Source organism: Astatotilapia calliptera, chromosome 5 (genome assembly GCF_964374335.1).
Source record: "Astatotilapia calliptera chromosome 5, fAstCal68.1, whole genome shotgun sequence".
NCBI lineage: Eukaryota > Metazoa > Chordata > Actinopteri > Cichliformes > Cichlidae > Astatotilapia > Astatotilapia calliptera.
The window spans coordinates 26,022,067-26,042,214 of NC_137426.1; the positions used below are offsets into that span (position 1 = coordinate 26,022,067).

Consider the following 20,148-nt stretch of genomic DNA (forward strand, 5'->3'; position numbering starts at 1 on the left):
GTCAAATTTCTTTTCAGATTCATGCACAGCAGGCCTCGTCAGACCCCGGTTATAAAGTATCAAATAGGGGGAAAGCTGAGTGGAAAAGCAGAAAAGCACGTTTTCTTTCTGGTTTTACTGTCATAAATTACAACAGGAAAGAATACGACGCTGATAAATGGAACTAGAAAGACATTTGCACACAATAAGCGGGGCTGTAAGTACTGATTGTTTTATTTCACTTCAACTCATTTGCATTTTTGGCAAACATATCTTTTAAGGGAAAGAGAGAAATCTAGTTCTCAGTAAAAATGTGTGAAACCAAATTGGACCTGTGAAGATCACTGCACTTGCCTTAAGGAATACTACTTGGCTTGTACGTACTGTTGCAGTGTCTTCAAATAGAAAATTCTGTACGTTTTGCATTTGTGACTTACTTCTCACTTAAATCACAAACTTATAAGTAATTTTTGTGGCATTTGATTCAGCTGATGTGCAAATAGCACACTTATTAGTTCTGTGTATTTGCCAATAGTGAGTGGGAGCCGTGTATGCGGCTTCCTCCACACTGCCTTGGCATTTCCCTCACCTACACCATACATAGTGTTTTCAGTACTTCGTGTAAATATATTATTGATCTGAAAAACACCCCCAAAAAACGTCTGAACACGTCTTTGGACTTCTGTAGCTTTTTATAAATATATATCGGTAACAAATTTTGAATGACGGGTTGCATATGAAGGCAAAGCCAATCAGTCAGATTTAGGTTCTCTCTCCACAAAAACACTATCTGTTATACACCTCCCAGGCATGACTTCCACACAGCAGCTCTTGTGAGCGCAAATAAAGAAAAGCAGCATTTGTCCCCCCTTTTTTGCCTCCCTCTTCCTCTTCTCTGCTTCTCTCTCTGTGTATATGGTGGTGGGTTGCTTGGCAGTGCTAATGGAAATGCCAGCTGTGTGGCTCCTCACTCCTCACCAAGTCCATTTACTAAAGTGACAGAGTCATTTACCAGGCAGACGGCCTCTCCCATCCTCACTTAATTAGAAGACCCCTAGGCCTGTCTACCTTAGCCGGTCACATTTACCTCTTTTTCTCCCTTTACAGTCTCTTTGTTCCAGCTCTTTGTTTTCTACAGTTTTTCAATCTCTGTCTCATGCTTTGTCTTCGTCTCTATTTTTTTCCCCACTTACTCCCTCATCCTGCTTCGTTCTTCTGTCTCCTCTCTCTTTCTGTCGGGCTCCTTCTCACCAAAGGGACAGAGTGTAATGGACAAATGGATACACAAAGACTGAGAGTATATTGACTTATTGTTGAGAATAGCTCCTTTTAGAAGAGCTGATGGGAAAGTCCATGTGATGAAGGTGTTGATGGAGAGAGATTGGTTCCCAGATCTTAAAAGTTTTTTTTTCTTTTTCTCACTTTTGTTTTGTTGGTTCAAAATTTCATATTGCTGATTTACTGTTGCACTGACTTCAGAATTAACACAAATGCCTTGTAGGATAGTTTGGATTTTAGCTGTCATCCTTGAATTCATAACATACACAAATGCAAATGGCAAATAAATATATAGTTATATAGGCCTGCTTCTTGTTTTCATCAGTGTGTTTCAGAAGAGAGAAAACAAAATCTGAGTCCAGTGAAAGAAATAAAGAATGAGGGTGAAAGAGAAGTCGAACTGTTCAGAAACAAGAAACGGCACATAAAGCACAATATAAAAGAAATAATAGATAGAGGGGAATGAGTCAAAGGGTGCTAAGTGAAAAAATACTGTTCTGAGAGAAAAATTACAGCTTTCTTGCCGTACATAAAGGCTTAAACTTGGCTCTTTGTATTGCTACATCACTGAATTCTAACAGTTATGTAGTATTTCGACATCTATCAGTAAACAATGTGACAGCAGATAAGTTTCTGATGGGACACCGCGATTGTTGCTTCTTGCATTTTGTTTCTTTCACTTTGGCATTTCTTAGCCATCTACAGCATCTCTCCTTTCTTGTCAGTGCCAGTCTTGTTTGCTTTCCTGCTTATCTCCAATCAGTCAACACATCAAGCCTAGTCTTGCTTGCCATTGATCTTGTAAGCCCCTTACAATCCAGTCAATGCACACATGCTAACCCAGCCTTTGATACGACCCCCCCGCCCTCATGTACACACACTTGCTCTCCTGACCTGGTATTCTAGCACTTGAAGAACTGGCTCACTTGCATGGATATACTGGGAGTTCAGCACTCCAATTTCTAATGTTGCCGGGATGATACACTGTTGCCACAGCAGAAGACGACAACACCAGTTACTGTCACTGCAAAGTAATGACAGCCACAATGTGTTTAGTGAAGTTTTACCCTAACAAATAGTTGTATCTGTCTTTGTTTCTATTTCTGTGTCCTCCTGGAGTGTTTAGTGGCTGTGTGGATGGGTATTGATTTCATTGTTGCACACAGCTATTCACTGCCAGCACAGATTAAGCCGGGAGAGAGTGCATGCTGATTGACGGTTATTGAAAGAATGCAGGTGTGGTTAATGTCGGCTTAGAGAAAAGAAGTCACAGAGGAATGATGACGAGGAGCTGACCCTACTCATCTTGCTGTTTTCTTTCTCCCTTGCTTCCCCATCTCTGCTCCCAAGATGTTGGCAAAGGGAAAAAAAACTTCAAGGAAAATGTTGTGTAGTTATTTTTTGTGTAAAGATCACAGAACAAAGTTTAGATGAAAGTAGAGAAGCAATAAAAAGCCACGTGTTTGAGATTTTTATTGTTGCTTTGATAAAAGCTGTGTGCATTTAAGAAGAATCTGTGGAAAATTGACCCAGTGATGTCCTTCAAGCTAACCTTTTGAGGCTTTCCTGTAAGAATCAAATTTCAGCACTTTCTACTGTTTGCTGAATTGCAGCATTACAGCCATTTTAAGTAGTGTTAAGCACGAGAGATTTGGTGGTGGTTCTATAGTGAGGCACAGGCATTGCCAAATTATGATGCAGTCTCAAGTATTTATCTGAAAATAACTGAAAACAAGCAGTGATTTCTTCTTCTTGGCCCCCTGACAGTATAACCCAGTCTCTTTTCTTGCAGACATCTACAGCTACACCCCCTCCTTCTCTCCTCTTCTCCAGCCTCTCTCTGTGTTTGAATGTTTAAAAAAAAAAAAGAGAAGCCGCAACAAGGCCGATCCTTTTATGTCTTTACAGTTTACAACCAATGAAAAGCTGCGCTGAAAGCTTTACAGTTCCTCTGGGTTTTGGGGGTGACCGTCACAAAGCCTGTTAGCTGGACGTTTAAAAGCAGGTGATAGCGCTCTGTAAAAACAGATTGAAGGGGAAAGGTGGAAAGTTTATAGCTGAAAGGAGATGTCATGGCATTGTGATATGGTCAGGGTAGAAGGTTGACAACAGAGGAAGTAGGAGCAAGAAAAGGAGAATTGAGCTACAGCAGTGGATGCTATTGTAAATAAGGAGAAGTCAAGAGAGAGGAGATGGCGGGCTTGGTTTATAAGGTCATTTAAAGGAGTAATGTGGCGCGCTGTCAGGAATTGGCTTTCATTAAAAGAGCCATCAAGAGAGATAGGAAGAGGGAGACAGTGAGGATAAGTGTGTGTGCCTGTATTCCTAACAGAGGGAGAAACTGACCTCTTTTTAAGGTTTTTATTTATTTATTTATTTATTTTATTGTATCTTCTTGTATCATACGTCATACACATACTTTCATAGCTATTGGAAAGCATTTTATTTACCCACTGGGGAAAACAACCACTATAGTTTCTTAATTTCTTCCCTACGATTTGAGTCACTACCACTCAGCTGAGCCCACAGTGTCTTCACCACTGCTACTGTAGGAACGAATGTGAACAATAGGTCATACCTATCATTACACAGGGCCATGATAAGATTATGCTAGCTCACCAAGGACCCGTAGCGTTAGTATGATTTATGTGGATCATTGTCCTTAATCAGAGTCACGGTGAATTACGGTGAGTGGAGGAATTGGCTGGTATATGTGATGATATGTGGAACACATAATTCTTTCCTTTCGATTTCCTATTTTTTTTGTTGAGTCATAGAGACCTCCTATAAGGTGTCCAATCACATATCCTAAACTCAAGCTGCTTTTCTCCCCTTCTATCCATCATGTCTTAATTCATTCACACTTCTTTCCCCCTCTGTCATTCTTTTATTATCAAAGACACCAAAAGACCCAGTCCCCTGTTCCAGCCTTCTTTCAACTCTCCTTGCAGATGAAAACTAGACTCACACTCAATTTGACAATGACACATAGCAGGCGTCTGCCACCATATCCCATCTACTCAGCAAAATGTCCTTGCCAATTCGCACTGTCTTCCATTAGACTTCTCTTTGACTTCTCATCCATGCAGCCAGCACTTCCAGTAGATTACCACCTTCCTCGTTTGCCTTACAGTCCAGCACCATATCTTGTTTGCGTCATTTCATCTACTGTACTGAGGTCTACATTGACTAATAGATGAGGTGCTCAGGATGATGGCTACAAACAGTGATATAGGCACAAGAATCATATAGTGTAAACAAATAGATATGCACTCAGGAAATAGAGGATAGAAAGTGCTATGATAGCGTATAGTGTCAAGTGTTTTTGTTTTTCTGTCCTGTGAGCCTTCACAAAGCCCCAAAGCCAGTTTGCCGCAAGGCATTTGAAGCAGAAATTAGTTCCATCATGTCACATCTATCTCATATCTCAGTTGTACTTGCAGCTTGCAGAGGAATCCTGGCCCCAGTTTAATATTTCACTCCTCTATTCCTTTGTCCACCTGTTTTCCGTCCTGCTGCTAACCACCTTTATCTTAAGCCTCAGGCCTCTGCTCTTTTCTCTTCCGTGTTTTTCTTTTCTCTTATCGCTCTGCCCCCCAACCCCCCCAAATCCCTACCTCATAAAAAAGACACCACTTTAGTCCCTCCACATACCACTTGGATGAGGTTCTCATGGTTAAATCTGTCTGTGTGATGTGAAAGTGTTACCCAGGGGAAAGATTGTTAAATGCTTTTACTTAGTGATCAGCTGGCCCTCTCTATGCTGCATGATTTAGAACCAGTCTGCAGTGGCAACTTGATACACACTCACGTTTTCTTACACACACACACACACACACACACACACACACACACACACACACACACACACACACACACACACACACACACACACACACACACACACACACACACACACACACATCATGAAATGGGCTTCCAGCAAATCATCAACTTGGGGGCCCAATGGTGAAGAAAAGTTGGATGTGGTGCTGACACTTGCAACAGATACAAACACACACGCTTACTTTGTTGCCCACTAACATTCTCAGCATTTGCTTTCGGGGTGTGTCACACTCTTGAACAAGCTCAACCTTTTAATATCTTGAAACACGCATGCATTCTTTCACGTTCACTGGGACCGTGTTGTGAACAATCTGTCGTCACCTTTAACTGAAGTGGAGGGCTAAACTTGCACACTTAATCTGGTTTCGTAGGCAACATCTGCAGACTATCATCACACTCGTACACACACACAAACACACAGCGCGAGTAATGTCACATTGATGCACTAAAGCTTTGTTGCACAGGCTTTGTACAGATTTCCCTCGTACATGTGCGCACGCACGCACGCACGCACACACAAACACACTGGGTCTGTCCTTCTGGTCCTCTGCCTCCTGTTGGTTTTTGAGGTCACCTGTCAATCACAGCACTTTTATCATGTTCACCTTTCAGCTGTCCCATGATGCACTGCGAGGCCTCTCCTGTACATGCTTGACTGGAGGCTGTCACACATTGCTGAAATGGTTCACCACAGCACATATAAGCACAAAGACCCACACATATACACCTCTCACCGACTAGCACTTAGTCTCTCTCAGGAACACACACACTGAGACAAACACACACTAACTGTTTGCTGATTGCATTTTTTAAATAGGAGTCTGATAAGCTGTCAAATTCTTACCTCCATCCGGCTGAATATACTCTTCATTTTATGAGTTTGATTGTGAAGACACTAATTGCCTCCCTGCTCTATATCTCTTGTCTCTCTTCCCTGCTTCGTCTCTCCGTAGGTGGTGAGAGTTCCAGTAGAGAGCTGTGAGCAGTACACCACTTGCGGGGAGTGTTTGGGCTCCAGAGACCCTCACTGTGGATGGTGTGTTCTTCACAATGTGTAAGTGCTGCACGTATTAACATACTCCATCCTGGTGCACTTCATATGTAGCCTATTGCATTACACTGTAGATAGCAGAGAAAGCAGTGTTGGCTGTTTTAGTTCAGAAGATCACATTAGGAATGGAAGCAACAACCTGAAAAGTTTTATATTATACTTAGTAGGCTTTTACCCAACAAACTGTGATGACACCCTAATCTCCAAAACAGCTCTTTTGTAAATGTTTGTTATAGATTTAATAAAATTCTTCTAACAAGCTTAAATTACTCCTTTAATTATCACTCAAGAGGAAATTTAAATTTTACAGCTGCTGCATGCTTCCAATAAATACTTACAGAACATGACAGCTTACATTATTAGAACTATTTTTCTCAGTGTTATTGAGCCAGTTTTGTGTGTGTGAGCATGGTATTGTACACCTGCAGACTTTTGCAGGAACAGATTTTACAGATTTTAGAATTAGTCTCTTTGTCAGTCTTTGGTTTTTGGATTAAGTCTTGTTTGCTATAAGATTACTGTTTAAGGTTAGATATGTAATAGAGGGATTTGCAGTCGGAAAATTGAGCTTAGCCCTCATAAGAGTGTAGTGATACATTTTAACACTGTTTACCTGCAATCTCGTCATTCTTTCTGTTTGACTGGAAGGTTTGTGTGCACACACTGTAAGGCGAGAACAGTTGCATGTTATTGAGAGGTGACAGCATGTTAAACCACATTTGGAATGCCTCAAGCTTTGGGCGTAAAGCCATCTCTTCATTACATTAATTAAACTTATAATACGTATCACCAAACCGTCTCTCCTCAAGGCATGCACAAGCACATACACAAACTACTTGTTTTTACCCATTTCAGGAGACTATCACACATTTGAAATTACACATACAGTCATGATGGACTTAATTCAGTGACAGCCCGCCATTTGGACACATGGAATTGAAACGGGGGAAACGCTTCATTCACACGAATACACAGTCGCACACATCAGAAGAGCAGTAGAAGGGAAAAGGGTTCCTAATAAGAAAAGGTGTACAAATCTTTCTACTTTCTGCTAATGCCTTACAGTGTGTGTATGTCAGGGACTCTCAGGTGGGTGCTTGGTGACAGCTTTTTCTTCCCGACCGTGAGTGAAGGCTAACTAAATGAGGGAATGGGGGCACCGCTGTATGAAGGAAGCAGTTAGCATTTTTTCTGGCTCTCTATTATTGTTAAGGACTTGCAGTACGCTGCATCAGCATTTTCTTCTCACCGCTGGGACCAGATGTTGTTAGCGCAAAGGTGAAAGTGATAGCTAATGCATTATGAATTGCTTATAGTAAAGCCACTACGATACGGGGCTGAATGCTGATTTTTAGCACGATCAGTTGGCTTTTAATAAGCGTGGGTGAAATTGCTGACCCCTTTGATATGCATCTGGTAGGAAATTGCATCATTTTTTAGTGTTCAGGGAAACTTTAACGATCGCCTGTACATCTCCTGAGAAGTGTGAATTGGGTGGGCCTGTAAAGTGAAAAGATGAGGCGAGCTGATTGGTCTTGTAGCTTGGCAGTTCTTGCACAAATGTCACGACCAATAAGGTAATGATCTAAAGCCCTACAGTAATGGCTGGGGGAAGCTATTAGCCTATTTGTCTTTTATTATTGCACCCGTTTCTGTGTGACTGTGATGGCTGTGTGTGTTTATCATCTTAATATGATTGTCATATTAGTTTAACAGTTTCTTGTGTCCACTGTTGCCTCTTTCCTCCTCTCACCTCTTGTCAAGCTCATTTTCTTTTACCCCGTTCTCCTTACCTTTCTTCTTGTAATTACTATACATTTTTCATCTTTTTTAATCTTTCGCTTCTTGTCTTGCTGTTTCCCAGATGTTCACGTAAGGACCACTGTGAGCGGGCAGGAGAGCCTCAGAGGTTTGCCTCTGACCAGAGACAGTGTGTGGAGCTAACTGTTCAGCCGAGAAATATTTCTGTCACGATGTCTGAAGTCCAGGTATGTCTTCCTGTTTCAGTGCACACAGATATCTTACTTGAGCAGAAAGACTGTAAAATGGCCAGAACTCAAAAACCTCCTAAACATTAGATTTATGTCTTCACTGGTATAAAAATAAAGTGTAAGGTTGTGTGTCCCACTCTAACTTGGTGAAGCGAGGCAAAGTTGTCGGGTGCAGCCAAGAAATGGCCTGGCACGTAACCCGCTGTTAAAATGTCATGTTGTTGTTTTCAGACTAAACGAGCAAGCATAACATAACATAATAATCAGTGAGCTTTAGAGGTGCCGGTAGACAGATTTAGTTACTGTTATTTGACAGAGACAGGGTGGCATTTCCCAAAATGCCAAACTAAGGTTAGTGTCGTCTCAAAATGGTTTAGGCTGGTTGTATGATGCATGAGGATTTTTCAGCAGATAAGTAGCTGGTTTATTTAAAGGTGACGTTATAGTTAACGTTCACCTTCTCAATAGCTCTGTGAAATCTTCTGTGTCCACTGTGCCTTTTTTTTTTTTTTTTTTTTTTAAGACAAATGAGCTTTGTTCATTAATTTGTACTAATATGACGTTTGTTAGATACTATCAGTTTTTTGGTAAAATGATTGAATTCGTCCTATCATCAAATTGGTACAACATAATGGAATTACAGAGAAATGAGCAAAGCAAGAAACGGTGTGCGTCTCTATATCTGGTGTACAGTGTTGCCAGTTTTCACTGGGATATAAATGCAATCTTATGTCATGGATTCTTTAGGAAATTACACCAAAAAAGTCACTTTTGAATATTTACAGCAGATTTAATTAGAAATCTGCTTTCCGTGCCCTCGTAATTCTTACTCTGAGCTTTTCGAGGTCTCGTTCCATCAGTGGCTCCTCGGTGTAATCATATAGGTTTGACTGATTACAGTTAGCCTCGCTTTCATTCTTCACATTAACTTGTACACATTAACCTTGCTCGAAATGGCCACTCCAGTGACTGATGCATACGCACATGCGCTCACTCTTTTATTCCTGTAACTGTCACACATACACATACCCATGTATCACTCCCCTTCTGTCCCAACAGCCATTAACCCTCATGTCATATCTTATAACAATCCATGTACACCGTGTCCTTCCATTGATCAAGCACTGGGTACTGATTCTCTCGCTCTTGCTCTCTCCTTCTCCCCCTCCCACCCGTAGCTGGTCCTCCAAGCTCGCAATGTGCCCGATCTGTCAGCGGGGGTCAACTGCTCCTTTGAGGACTATGTGGAGACAGAGGGACAGATCCAGGGTGGACACATCTTCTGCCTGTCTCCTTCTGCCCGGGACATCGCCCCAATCACTCGAAACAAAGGTCAGGGCAGGAAGGGCAATGAGTGATGAGGTCATTGGGTGGTAGCACCCAATGAGATGTGTGGCTAGGGTTATGGCAAGTTTTGGTGACATGCTTGAAGAATGTAGACACAAAATCTTTATGATACATCTTTGTTGGTTTCTTTGGCCTCTTGATCATCTTATTTCCATGCCATTCTGTACTGTATATTCACCATCAGATGTAGCAGATGTGTGCCCTCCTAAAGGATCTTGTAGTACACTTGAGCTTTAGAACAGAATTGTAATGTTACTAGTTGATTTGCTTTGCATGTCTATATTCAGTATTCCTTGTCAGTTTCAATAAAAGCCACACACTCGCTTTCTGAAGCCTAAACACAAGTCCAGCTTTATCTACTGAAAATAGAACTGTTTTTGTATTCCCATTATCAACCATTGTGCACTGATGTCACTTTCATTTTATTTATCTGAAAGACTGGTTTTGTGCTTAACTTCATTTCAAAGCAGCAACTTCAGTGTGGTTTAGCGTAATGTTTAAAAATATCGACATCATTTTTTTCCCAGAGATTATGCACCTGTTTTATGTCCAATTCTGTCACACCACAAAGATGGTAATAAAAAAACTTGTTTTGTATTCGCATTCAAAGCACCGAAAACATGTCACATAGCGAGCACTAAGTTTCCTCAAAGCAACATCACAGTAGTTCTTCAACTGAGCCCATTATGCCCCATTATGAGTTCTCATCAGCCTTGGCATCCAAACACTGATTGGTGCTGCTATTTTTAATGCCACCCTACTGTGGGTGTGACATGAGTAGTGTGTTGCTAGGCTGCAGTATGTCTTTGTGTATGTGTTATCTGTTAAGGGCACAAAAGTGGAATACAGAAGTGTCACTCTGTATCGACAAATAAGTTGTTTTAATTTACGCCCGTGTTTATTCTGTTTTTAAAGTAGTTTTTAGATACAAATGTAATTGTTTGCTAATGTGTTTGACTTGGACTTTTCTCTTTTAAGCCTTCAGAGAGAGCAGAATAACTGTTAATCTGGCTGCTTCCCTGTTTCTGATATGCAGGTGACAAGCGGGTGGTGAAACTTTACCTGAAGTCCAAGGAGACGGGCAAGAAGTTTGCCAGTGTCGACTTTGTCTTCTACAACTGCAGCGTCCATCAGTCGTAAGTGACAGTGACGACATGTTTTCTAGTTTGATGGGCGAAAATGTTGTTTTAGTCTTTTCCCTCTTGCTCTTTTAAGAAATGGCCTCTTTGTCCATTCGTACCATAGGCTGTCTCATGTTACTGTCCATGAGAGAAACAGTTAGAGACACACACACATCTATCTCCCCCCCTCGGACCTCCACGGGAGGCTTATGTTACAGTTGAAGAGAAAAATCAAATGTGCCATATATTAGAAACGATCGGGACATGCGATGGTAATTCTACTCTTTTTATCATATCCCACAACACACACTAATGGTACTTGCATGATTAATTCATTGCATAGTGGTCTGTCATAATGGCTCAAAATTTTGGACTCTACCTTAATTATTTTGTTTTTTACCCGCTTGATTAAACAAATACAGTTGGCGTTTTTAGCAATGACATTGTCAGCCTGGCACTTATTTACCCCAAAAAGATCAAAGCAAATATGATAATACTGAAACGGTGTGAATCAAATCTTGTGCCTCTTCCGATGAGTTGGTCTCCTTCACACTCCAGATGCCCTCAGCTCTCTGTGCCTAGTTGCAGTTCACTGCCTCTCCTAATCCACCTTCTGCTGAAAATCTCTACCACCCATAGAGCCACACCCTTAGGTCAGTCCTACCACAAGCCTGGTGCGCCCTGCCAGGGTAAAAGAATCCTCTAACTCCTCCATCCCCCTAACACAATACCCTCCCTCCTGCTCAATCGGGGCTGATCTAGGGGAGGCTGAAACGTCTGCTGGGGTATTAGCCTTGGGGCAGCAGATGGCTTGGGGGCCCCTGGGGTACCACAGGGCTCCATCCTGGCTTCCCTCTGGATGCAGGATGAGTCTCCTTCGAGGATTGTCTACAAACACACACAGACATACACGTGCAGTGTTACTCCACTCCTGCACTTACCGCTCACTGAAACCCCAACTGTCTTGGACACCTAATCCGTTACTGTGACCTTTAACCCAACCCCCTGCTCTTGTACACAAATCCCCTGCCACGGCAACGATGATTAGCTCAGCTGGTTAAGGGTGTGGTGGTTTACGATGTCAACTCACAGTTAATTCATCTCCCACAAGGACCCCATAATGTCGGTGTTATCTCTCAATGTCTTTTTGGGTATTTGGGTGCATCTTGCATCACATCTCATGTTAATAACGAAAACAAATATAGTAGGACACCTTTTTGTAAAATTCGATATCATATCAGATATTCTAACATGTCACTGATCTCATAAATCGATTGAAAAAGTACGAGAAGTGACAGAGACGAGAGAGTCGCCCGTGTGACGATATTAGCCCAATGAACTCTGATTAAGTCCGCTCCCTGTTCTGATCTAATACAACCTCTGAGTGATGTAATGGACATGTTTAACGAAGTTAGAGGTAGGGCACGTTGCATCTTCTGCAGCGACTCTGATGGTGAAGAGAGATGCTGAGATAAGAATTCCATTTGGAGCTGGCACTATGTCCCGCATACCCGCTGTTCCCCCCCCAGGCGTAAGTGTTTGCCATCTGATGAGATCAGACTGGTAATGTTGTTGGTGTAATCAGTTCAGGCCCGCACAGCCACATGCAAGGCCCTGTTTCCAGAATGCTTGGTCATTCTTTGCAGAGCTGGGCTTTCCTCTAATGGCCTTGAACTTAAAATACTGCAGGCTCTTACACTATGCAGGAAGCAGACATTCTCGAAACATTCAGAAGCAGAATTGCAAGCATTAGCTGTGAGTGAATTCCCACGCATCTTTCTTTTTTCCTCCTCAGCATCATGTTGTACTTCCTGCTGTCTAGGCTTGTATGCTGGAGTATAAATGCACACTGGAATTGCTTTGCCAACAGTTTAATCTCACGTGCTAATACCCCTCCACCCACACCCAACCAAAAAAACACCAAAACAAAAAAAATTTAAAAACAACACACACCCCACCTTTTTATTTACTCAACTGATTGCGTCGTGGCCCTTGCCTTTTCAAAAATGCCATAAATTTGCATAGCAGTACTAATATAATTAGAATTCCCACTGTTTCAGTTTAAGGGTTGCTGAGATTGAAATAGAAAATCACCCGCGGCCATGATTGCTCCTTAATTAAATATTTCCATACGCTCCTTTTCATTCCACAGCCCCCCATTTAATAAAGATAGAGCATACAGTCTGGAAATGAATTAGAGTTTGGGTGTCTGAATAAGGCCACATGAAGCACCTTTTCTTAATATGGTTAATGTGGCTTGGCCAGTGTCTGGATCATTTGTTGTGTGATTGAGGGTGCTCTTTGGAGAAAGAAAATGTATTAAATTTGATAACAAGAAAGGGGCATGGTTTTGTGATGGAGAAAATGGTAGAAGAATAAAGCCAGAAAGGTTTGGAGTAATTATAAAATGAATGGCCCACATAGACTGCCTTGTTTTCTTGTAAACACTCTTGTAAACGCATTAATAGATTTATGTGCACGAGCATTAGTCCCTATGTGTTTTATCAATCCCTCTCAAATTTTGAAGGGATGCAGTAATGATAGAAAAGACTATTCTGGAGGGCCGTTAAATTATTCACCTCCACTTCTTTCAAATGAATCGTGACCAATAAATAACTCATTTTGCCAAGTGCACAAGTGTCAAACGCAGCTCACGAGGAGAGCTGATTGTGTTTAACACTCCAAACTGACCAAGGAAAAGAGAGAGGAGGAAGTCAGTCTATTGTGTTTGGCCACTGCTGCTGCAAAGCTAGCGTATCTCCATTAGCATCTGAATATGAGCGGATTAAATTAGCATTATGAGCGTGGACATACGGGCAGCGTGTCTCCAGCCGCTCAAAGGCTCTGAGTGGCTACAGGCGATGGGGAGTGACAGGAAGGAGCAATAAGGACGCTATCGGGGGGTCGGAAGAAAAGAGCCCACCTCTGGACACTAGAATTGAACGTCCTCAAATTGCCCTGGGTGGGCTTTTTATTAAAAGGGTGTGCACCAAGCCTAAAAGAGAGACCTTGAAATCCTAAGGCAGCTCGTTACAGGGGGTCCTGGTTACTTGGAGGAACCAAAGAGCGAACAGTAAGGGGTTGTCAGACAGGGCCTACTGCTGGCCTTGGGTGGCACGCATAATGGGCGACGCCTTTTATTTCAAAGGGCGTAACCATAAAAGTCACTAAAAGTTGGCAGTAGTTACATGCTGATATTTTGCTCATTATTTCAAAGTCGTTGGTACACTAACAAGGCTGATTTGACATGAATAAAAGAAAAAGGAAAAAAAAACAGATATAAAGGATTATTATCGGGGTTTAGTGACAGATGTGTTAACTGGTGTGAATTACTAACTACACTTTGTACTGCTCACTGTCTGGTTCTGGTTACCTGCTGTGTTAAGTTGGTGTTGTACTGTATTTTGATGAACTCTAATCCAAAAAAGGTATTCTTTGACATTAAAAATAGTATTTGTTAGCAAGAGAAGAAACCCTAACAAGCAACGCCATGAGCATGACTAACTTACCTCTCCTTCATTTGTCTTGCACCAGTAATGTCTTCTGGTCTTTTGTCCAGCATTGACAGCCCTTCCTCTGTTTCTTGCAACTTCCTTTGGGACACAGTGTTGAGCTAAAATCCCAGTTCTGCTCTTTGACTCTCAGCACTGTATGGTAACCTTGCGTCGCCTAATCGCTTTCCCTCCATTTGTTGGCAACATTGACAAATCTCCTATTTGCTCTTGTGTGGTATTAAGAGGCCTGTTATTTCCTTAGCTGCACATCTTTTATTCTAAATGGACAGCTTCTGTCAGCACAATGCTAAATTGGTCAATTAAAGAGGCAGTGGGATTGAATTAAGCTCGAGCGTCTGATGTTGCTCAAAAGGAGGGGTCTGGGCTAGAAACGATCGCTTAAAACGTGCACCTAACAAACGAGTGGCCCTAATTGATCCAAATGAATCCACATCAGGGTTTGATGGATTCATATATGGGCTCCATCTCAGTGCTCACAAGTTAAGACCCTCATTTTTCATTTGCTGTGGGGAAGGGGAGCTCGCATTTTACACAGGGTTAAAACACACTTGAGAGCTTGTCAGGAGTCATTCAGGCAGAGGCACAAATTTATACCTGGTGGATGAGGCTGAATACGAATCAACCTGCTCGCTTTCCCAGCTTACTTATATTAAATGTAGTATTTTATTGTCTTTCCAATAAACCATATGCTCACACAAAGCTCAGTAGCTGAAATGAGTCACAGAATAATCTCTAACTAAGTTCATGCCGAAGACAAAAGGCTTTAGTAAGCTCTGTAATAAAATGAAACAATTTTATTTGCTAAGTCATAATGGTTACATTAGATTATGCAGTACACATAAATGAGATACCAAGTGGCTAAGCATCTCTCGAGGAGTAAGAGAGCACCAATAGCATGATGCCTTGTAGATAAACTGCTCTTAAACCTGTTTGGCTGTCCCTTACAGGTCCCTTTAGATGGTGGATACAGACTCATAAACGCTTCCCCACTTCCAGCCTAATGTTTCCTCGCTCTCCTGTGAGACCTCTCACCCCCTTTACCCCCCCTCTCCCATCTCTCCCACGATACCTGGCGTCTACATCTCTGTCAGGGAAATCCACCTGCTTTTGATCTCTCTCTCTCTCTCTCTCTCTTTCCCTCTTTCCTTCCTCTCATCTTTCAGCCTGTCTGTCTGCACCTCGCCTCAGTTAAAGCAGGTGAATTCAAAATCGTGAAGCACTCTTAGTCCCACGGATGAAAGAGGGGTTTAGACAAAGGGGAAGGGGGAGAGGGTGAATGAAAGAGTTGAAAAGAGCGAGAGGGGCAGAAATGGAGTGACAGAAAGAGGTAGATTTTAAAAGACTGACAGAATAAAGGACTGGAGGGAAATGTATACGGAGAGGCCAAGTTTGAGGAAGATTATTGAACATATAGAGGCAGCAAGCAGTGGACAGTTACAAGCAAGTGGGGAGTGATGAATGAGGGAACGAGGGAGGGGGGTACATATGTTAGATAGCTAGCTGGAAGATGGGAAGAATATATGAGAGAGAATATGAAACGGGGTGGCAAAAAACAAGTGGAAAAAGAGGGTTTTGAGGAAAAAAGATTTAAATAGCATTAAAATATTTATTTATATCAATACATTCTTTTTGTATTGGTCAGTGTGGTGTTACCACTGTATTCAAACTATATTATCCCAGCCCTGTTTTACATTTTATTTTCAGTCTGCTGGTTCCCTTTCAGTTGATTCAAATGGTGCAACACATAAGTATGAGATATCACGGCTCCGTGTGTCCTGCTGAAGAAACCTATATTCACACCTTTAACCTCCTAGGACCTGCCGTCCACATATGTGGACGTCACATTTTGGGTTATTTAGACCAAAATACTAAATTTTGCTCTACAAGGGCCTGATACCCGCTTACGAGGACATTATACTGCTACTGTTCTATCAAAATTTTAAATGAATATCCTCATATGTGGCTCTGATTTTTCATAAAAACAAAAATAAGGTAAAAAAAAATAATCTGGTAATTCTTTGTTTTTACATTCATCGGGCCCCAATCAGCCCAAATATCAAAGAGAAATTAAAAATGCATGCTGTGGAAGAGTTCGGGTCTTAGGAGGTTAAGGTGGACGACCTATGGCGTGCATGTGCACTGCTCCGCCTGCACATATAGCGCGATGTGTCGCTCTGCGCGACATCCTCCCAATACGTCATATGAAAGCCTACAGCTAGCTCTCACAGGCCCAGAAGCACCCATTCCAGGTGTGTTCAATTTTCAGGTGACCACATCGAGTGTTCCCGCTGTATTTTCATTGTCGTGCCCCAATATAGGTGCCTTCAAACAACTGCATGAATGTACATGTTCCTAAGTTCCCAAGCTGCTGCAGGTTAGCTTGGCTGGCTGCTCACAGCTGGCACACTTGCGCCCCTTCACCGTGGGTGGTGCGAGCCGTTGCTATGGGTTACTTTCTGCATTTCCGGGTCAAGCGGTTTCGTTTCTGCAGAATGATAAAAACTGCTGTTCGCAAGGAGGCTGCAGTGATACTGAAGAGGAAATAAGTGCACTGTTGCAGAAAAGAGCAATACAAGTGGTCTTGAACACTGAGGCAGCTTTTAAATGCAGTTGGCCTGGAAGATTGATTGATTGATCTAAGACGTGCTATTTTTCATGTGGCTATACACCCGAATCACAAGCACTTTCTGAGGTTTGCGTTCGAGGGCGTAGCCTATGAATACCCGGTGCTGCCGTTCGGGTTGTCTCTTGCTCTTTGCAAATGTGCCGAGGCACCATTGGCACCCTTCATAAATAAGGGTCTCAGCATCTTAGCCTATCTAGACGACTGGGCTCTAGTAGCTTGCTCCAAAAAGCAGGCAGAAAACACAGCTATCACACAGTTAGGCATTTGGTTTCTGTTTTCCTGCTACTGTTCACGTTTTTCCCTACAAAGGGGAGGGAAAAAAAGAAATGACATATTGTGACAGACCACACATCCCAAACACAGTCCGTTCCATAAGCGAATTTCATATGCTTAATGAAGAGAGATGACAGGATAAAGAGAAAATAAAATAACATGCAGTCTTCTTCCAGCAAGTTAGATCAGGTTATTGATAGAAACTGATGGACCAGTTTCACTTTTTTCTGTGTCTGTGCCATAACAAATGATGCTGTAAAGCAGTGCAATGACTGAGCCTGAAGTAAGAAGTCAGGTGACCCTGTTAACTTCTTTTCTCTTTTAATCTCTCTCCATTTTAGCTGTCTTTCTTGTGTAAATGGCTCCTTCCCATGCCACTGGTGCAAGTACCGCCACATGTGCACCCAGAATGCCAACGACTGCTCTTTTCAGGAGGGCCGTGTCAACAACTCTGAGGTAAGATTCATTGAGCAGATTAGTGCACATTGCTGTCACTCCACTGCAACATCTTCTGCTGCATGTATATTTGTTATCTATCGATTTGACACATACAGCATCCAGCTTCTACCTTTACTTTCACACCCTCACTGTGATTTTCTCCTCATATTATCCTGCTTCGTGTGTCTGCTGTCTGTATGTGTGATAGTGGCTTTTGGCACAGTGACAACAGCTTGTGTACTGTGCAGCAATAATTCTGTCGTGGCCCATAAGGCCATAAGCAGGCTTGGATGAATGAATGTCTATGGAAATACTGCCTTGTTCTTACATAGCCAAATGCTGCATTAGCATAAAAGCTAATATCAATCGTGCCTTCTGGCAGCTACAGCAGGCATCATGCAAGGCATAACAAGTGTTTGTCAACTGCTGGAGTATAAACAAGGATATTAGTGATAGATGCAGAGCCGTGTTATGTTTTCAGGGTGGTTTTCTAGTTTCTTTGTCTCACACACACCAAACACAGTCCTGTATATATTAACATACACAGAAAAATGCACTGAAACGCTCATCTCCTCTGTGGACTTGCGCATGTAAAATCCACTGCACTCCCAAGTGACTGACAGTCATGCCTGTGCTTTGTCTGATTGATGCTTCACACATACACATATACACACAAACACGATTCCATCGCCTTATATTGTGGTCTGACTTTCGCTGTTATCTCTATGCAGATTAAAGTCCCCCCTTGTCAGCCAGCCCCAATCACCGGCCTTTATTAATTGGTCGACCTTTATTTACTTTCGTCTTTCTCTTCCCTCAAACCTGAGCTGTGCAGAATCCCAAATGCTAGCAAGTTAAACCGCAGCCTCAGTGCCCGTCCAAAACAAGACACCGACCTAGCCTTCACGGCTCATGGAGCTAACGTTAGCGGATTAGTGCACCCATCTGCAAGGCACAGGGAGAGCGCTGGCTAGCATACTCTGAGCCGAGAGAGGCCAGAGGGGCAACGGATGGATAAACAGGAAAGGCCTGCAGGGATGAAAGGGGAAAAAAAACAGAGGAAAGCTGGAAGCAAGTAAACATATAAACTCAGTAACACTGGTGAATGATAGGAGAATTTTTGTCTGAGGCATAGCATGTGCTAGAGTAAGATTTGGAACTGAATAAGCTTACATGAGTTTATCAGATGTTTGACAGGAAATTAAGTAGCTGGACATTATTTAATGACTAACCGAGCAAGTCTTTTAAAAATAAATCTCAAACTATGAGGATTTCAAATGTTGGCATTTGCTGCGTATAAAGAGGATGATTATCGGAGTGAGAAAGACAGCAGGAAAACAAAAGGGATAGACAGATCGGCTGACAGTGGCATGTTGACAGAGAGACCTCTCCTGTCACCTCGTCTGCCCAAGAAACCACCGACCACATGCTCCACAAGAGAAACCATCATCTGCACCATCTCTCTCTCTCTCTCTCTCTCTCACGCACACACAGACGCACACACACATACACACAGCATAAACACACAAGTACTGTTTTGTCTTTTATCCAACCGAAGTATAAACATTCTTACAACAAACACACACACACATGTAGATACATATTCACAAAGTCATTCATCATCCTTCTCTTAGCTGCCTTATCCATTAGTTGCGCTCTCAGTGCCCCAACAAGTACAGCTCTTCCTGTAGGCTAGGCTTATCCTTCTCCTCTCCAGGTCCTTCTCTCTCTACCTCATCTCCACTTTGATGCTCAGTCTCCACATGTTTTTTTTCTCATCCATTTTTTCTGTGCTAGCTGTACAAAATATACATTGCTTAAAAAAAAAAGGAAAGGACTACAGAGATTTTTACCGCGCTTTCTTATCCACCTCATGGTTTTACCTCTTGGGATTGCATGACATCAGGGATGGGTGTTTGTGTTCAAATATGCTTGCACCCCTAATTTAGACACCCGACAATCCCTTTTTGTTTCCTTTTATGCTCTAGCTTCATCCTGAATACAAAAAGCAGTGTTAAACATAAGAGTGAAATCTGCTCTCCTGATGGCAGGCATTTTACTCAGACCTTTAACACTCTCACACACAGTAGATAGGACTGGATAAGACTCATTTTCAGGCAGATAGAAATCAGATAGAAGCGTTTACACAGGGTTGATGGGAGCCCAGCTGACTCTGTGGTGTAAGTGGAGTTCTACTCACTAGACGGTAGCTGATCACAAGTCGAAGCATGACATAAAACGAATGAAGTTCCCTTTTTTTAACCACTGTTTCAATAAAACAAAAAACAAGCACCATTATTTTAAGTATTTAAAAGAAAATTGAGACAGGTGTACATAAGATTTCTTTTTCTATAACCTTAATTCTCTTCATTTTTTCCCCCTCATCCTATCATCTGACGATTTCTAAATGTTGTTACCATGGCAACCAGAGGATGGGTTTGTTGCCAATGCGGGACCCCCCCCCCCCACACACACACACACACACACACTTTAGTTTGCGTTCTCACAAAACCAGCACTCCAGTGCTATCTCATCCATCTGTAATTTGTTCCACCAAATTACATTGTGATGGGAGAAAGTAAATAAATAAATAAATAAATAAACAAGTTTAAAGAATGAAAATCCTGCTAAAAGGTTTTGAATAAGCCAACTAAAGAGTGAAAGTGTTGTTCTTTTTTGTGAA

The 20,148-nt window shown here is 42.1% G+C and overlaps 1 protein-coding gene across 4 annotated transcripts in view; it reads left to right on the forward strand.

Annotated features, from left to right (window-relative positions):
- Positions 1-20,148, forward strand: part of plxna1b (plexin A1b) — a 179,384-nt gene that overhangs the window by 94,634 nt on the left and 64,602 nt on the right. For all 4 annotated transcript variants that reach the window (XM_026168467.2, XM_026168469.2, XM_026168468.2 and 1 more), the window contains exons 5-9: positions 6,057-6,157; positions 8,019-8,142; positions 9,324-9,477; positions 10,529-10,628; positions 17,369-17,483. In XM_026168467.2, the coding sequence (XP_026024252.1) occupies positions 6,057-6,157; positions 8,019-8,142; positions 9,324-9,477; positions 10,529-10,628; positions 17,369-17,483 (594 nt within the window). The remainder of the gene's footprint in view (positions 1-6,056; positions 6,158-8,018; positions 8,143-9,323; positions 9,478-10,528; positions 10,629-17,368; positions 17,484-20,148) is intronic.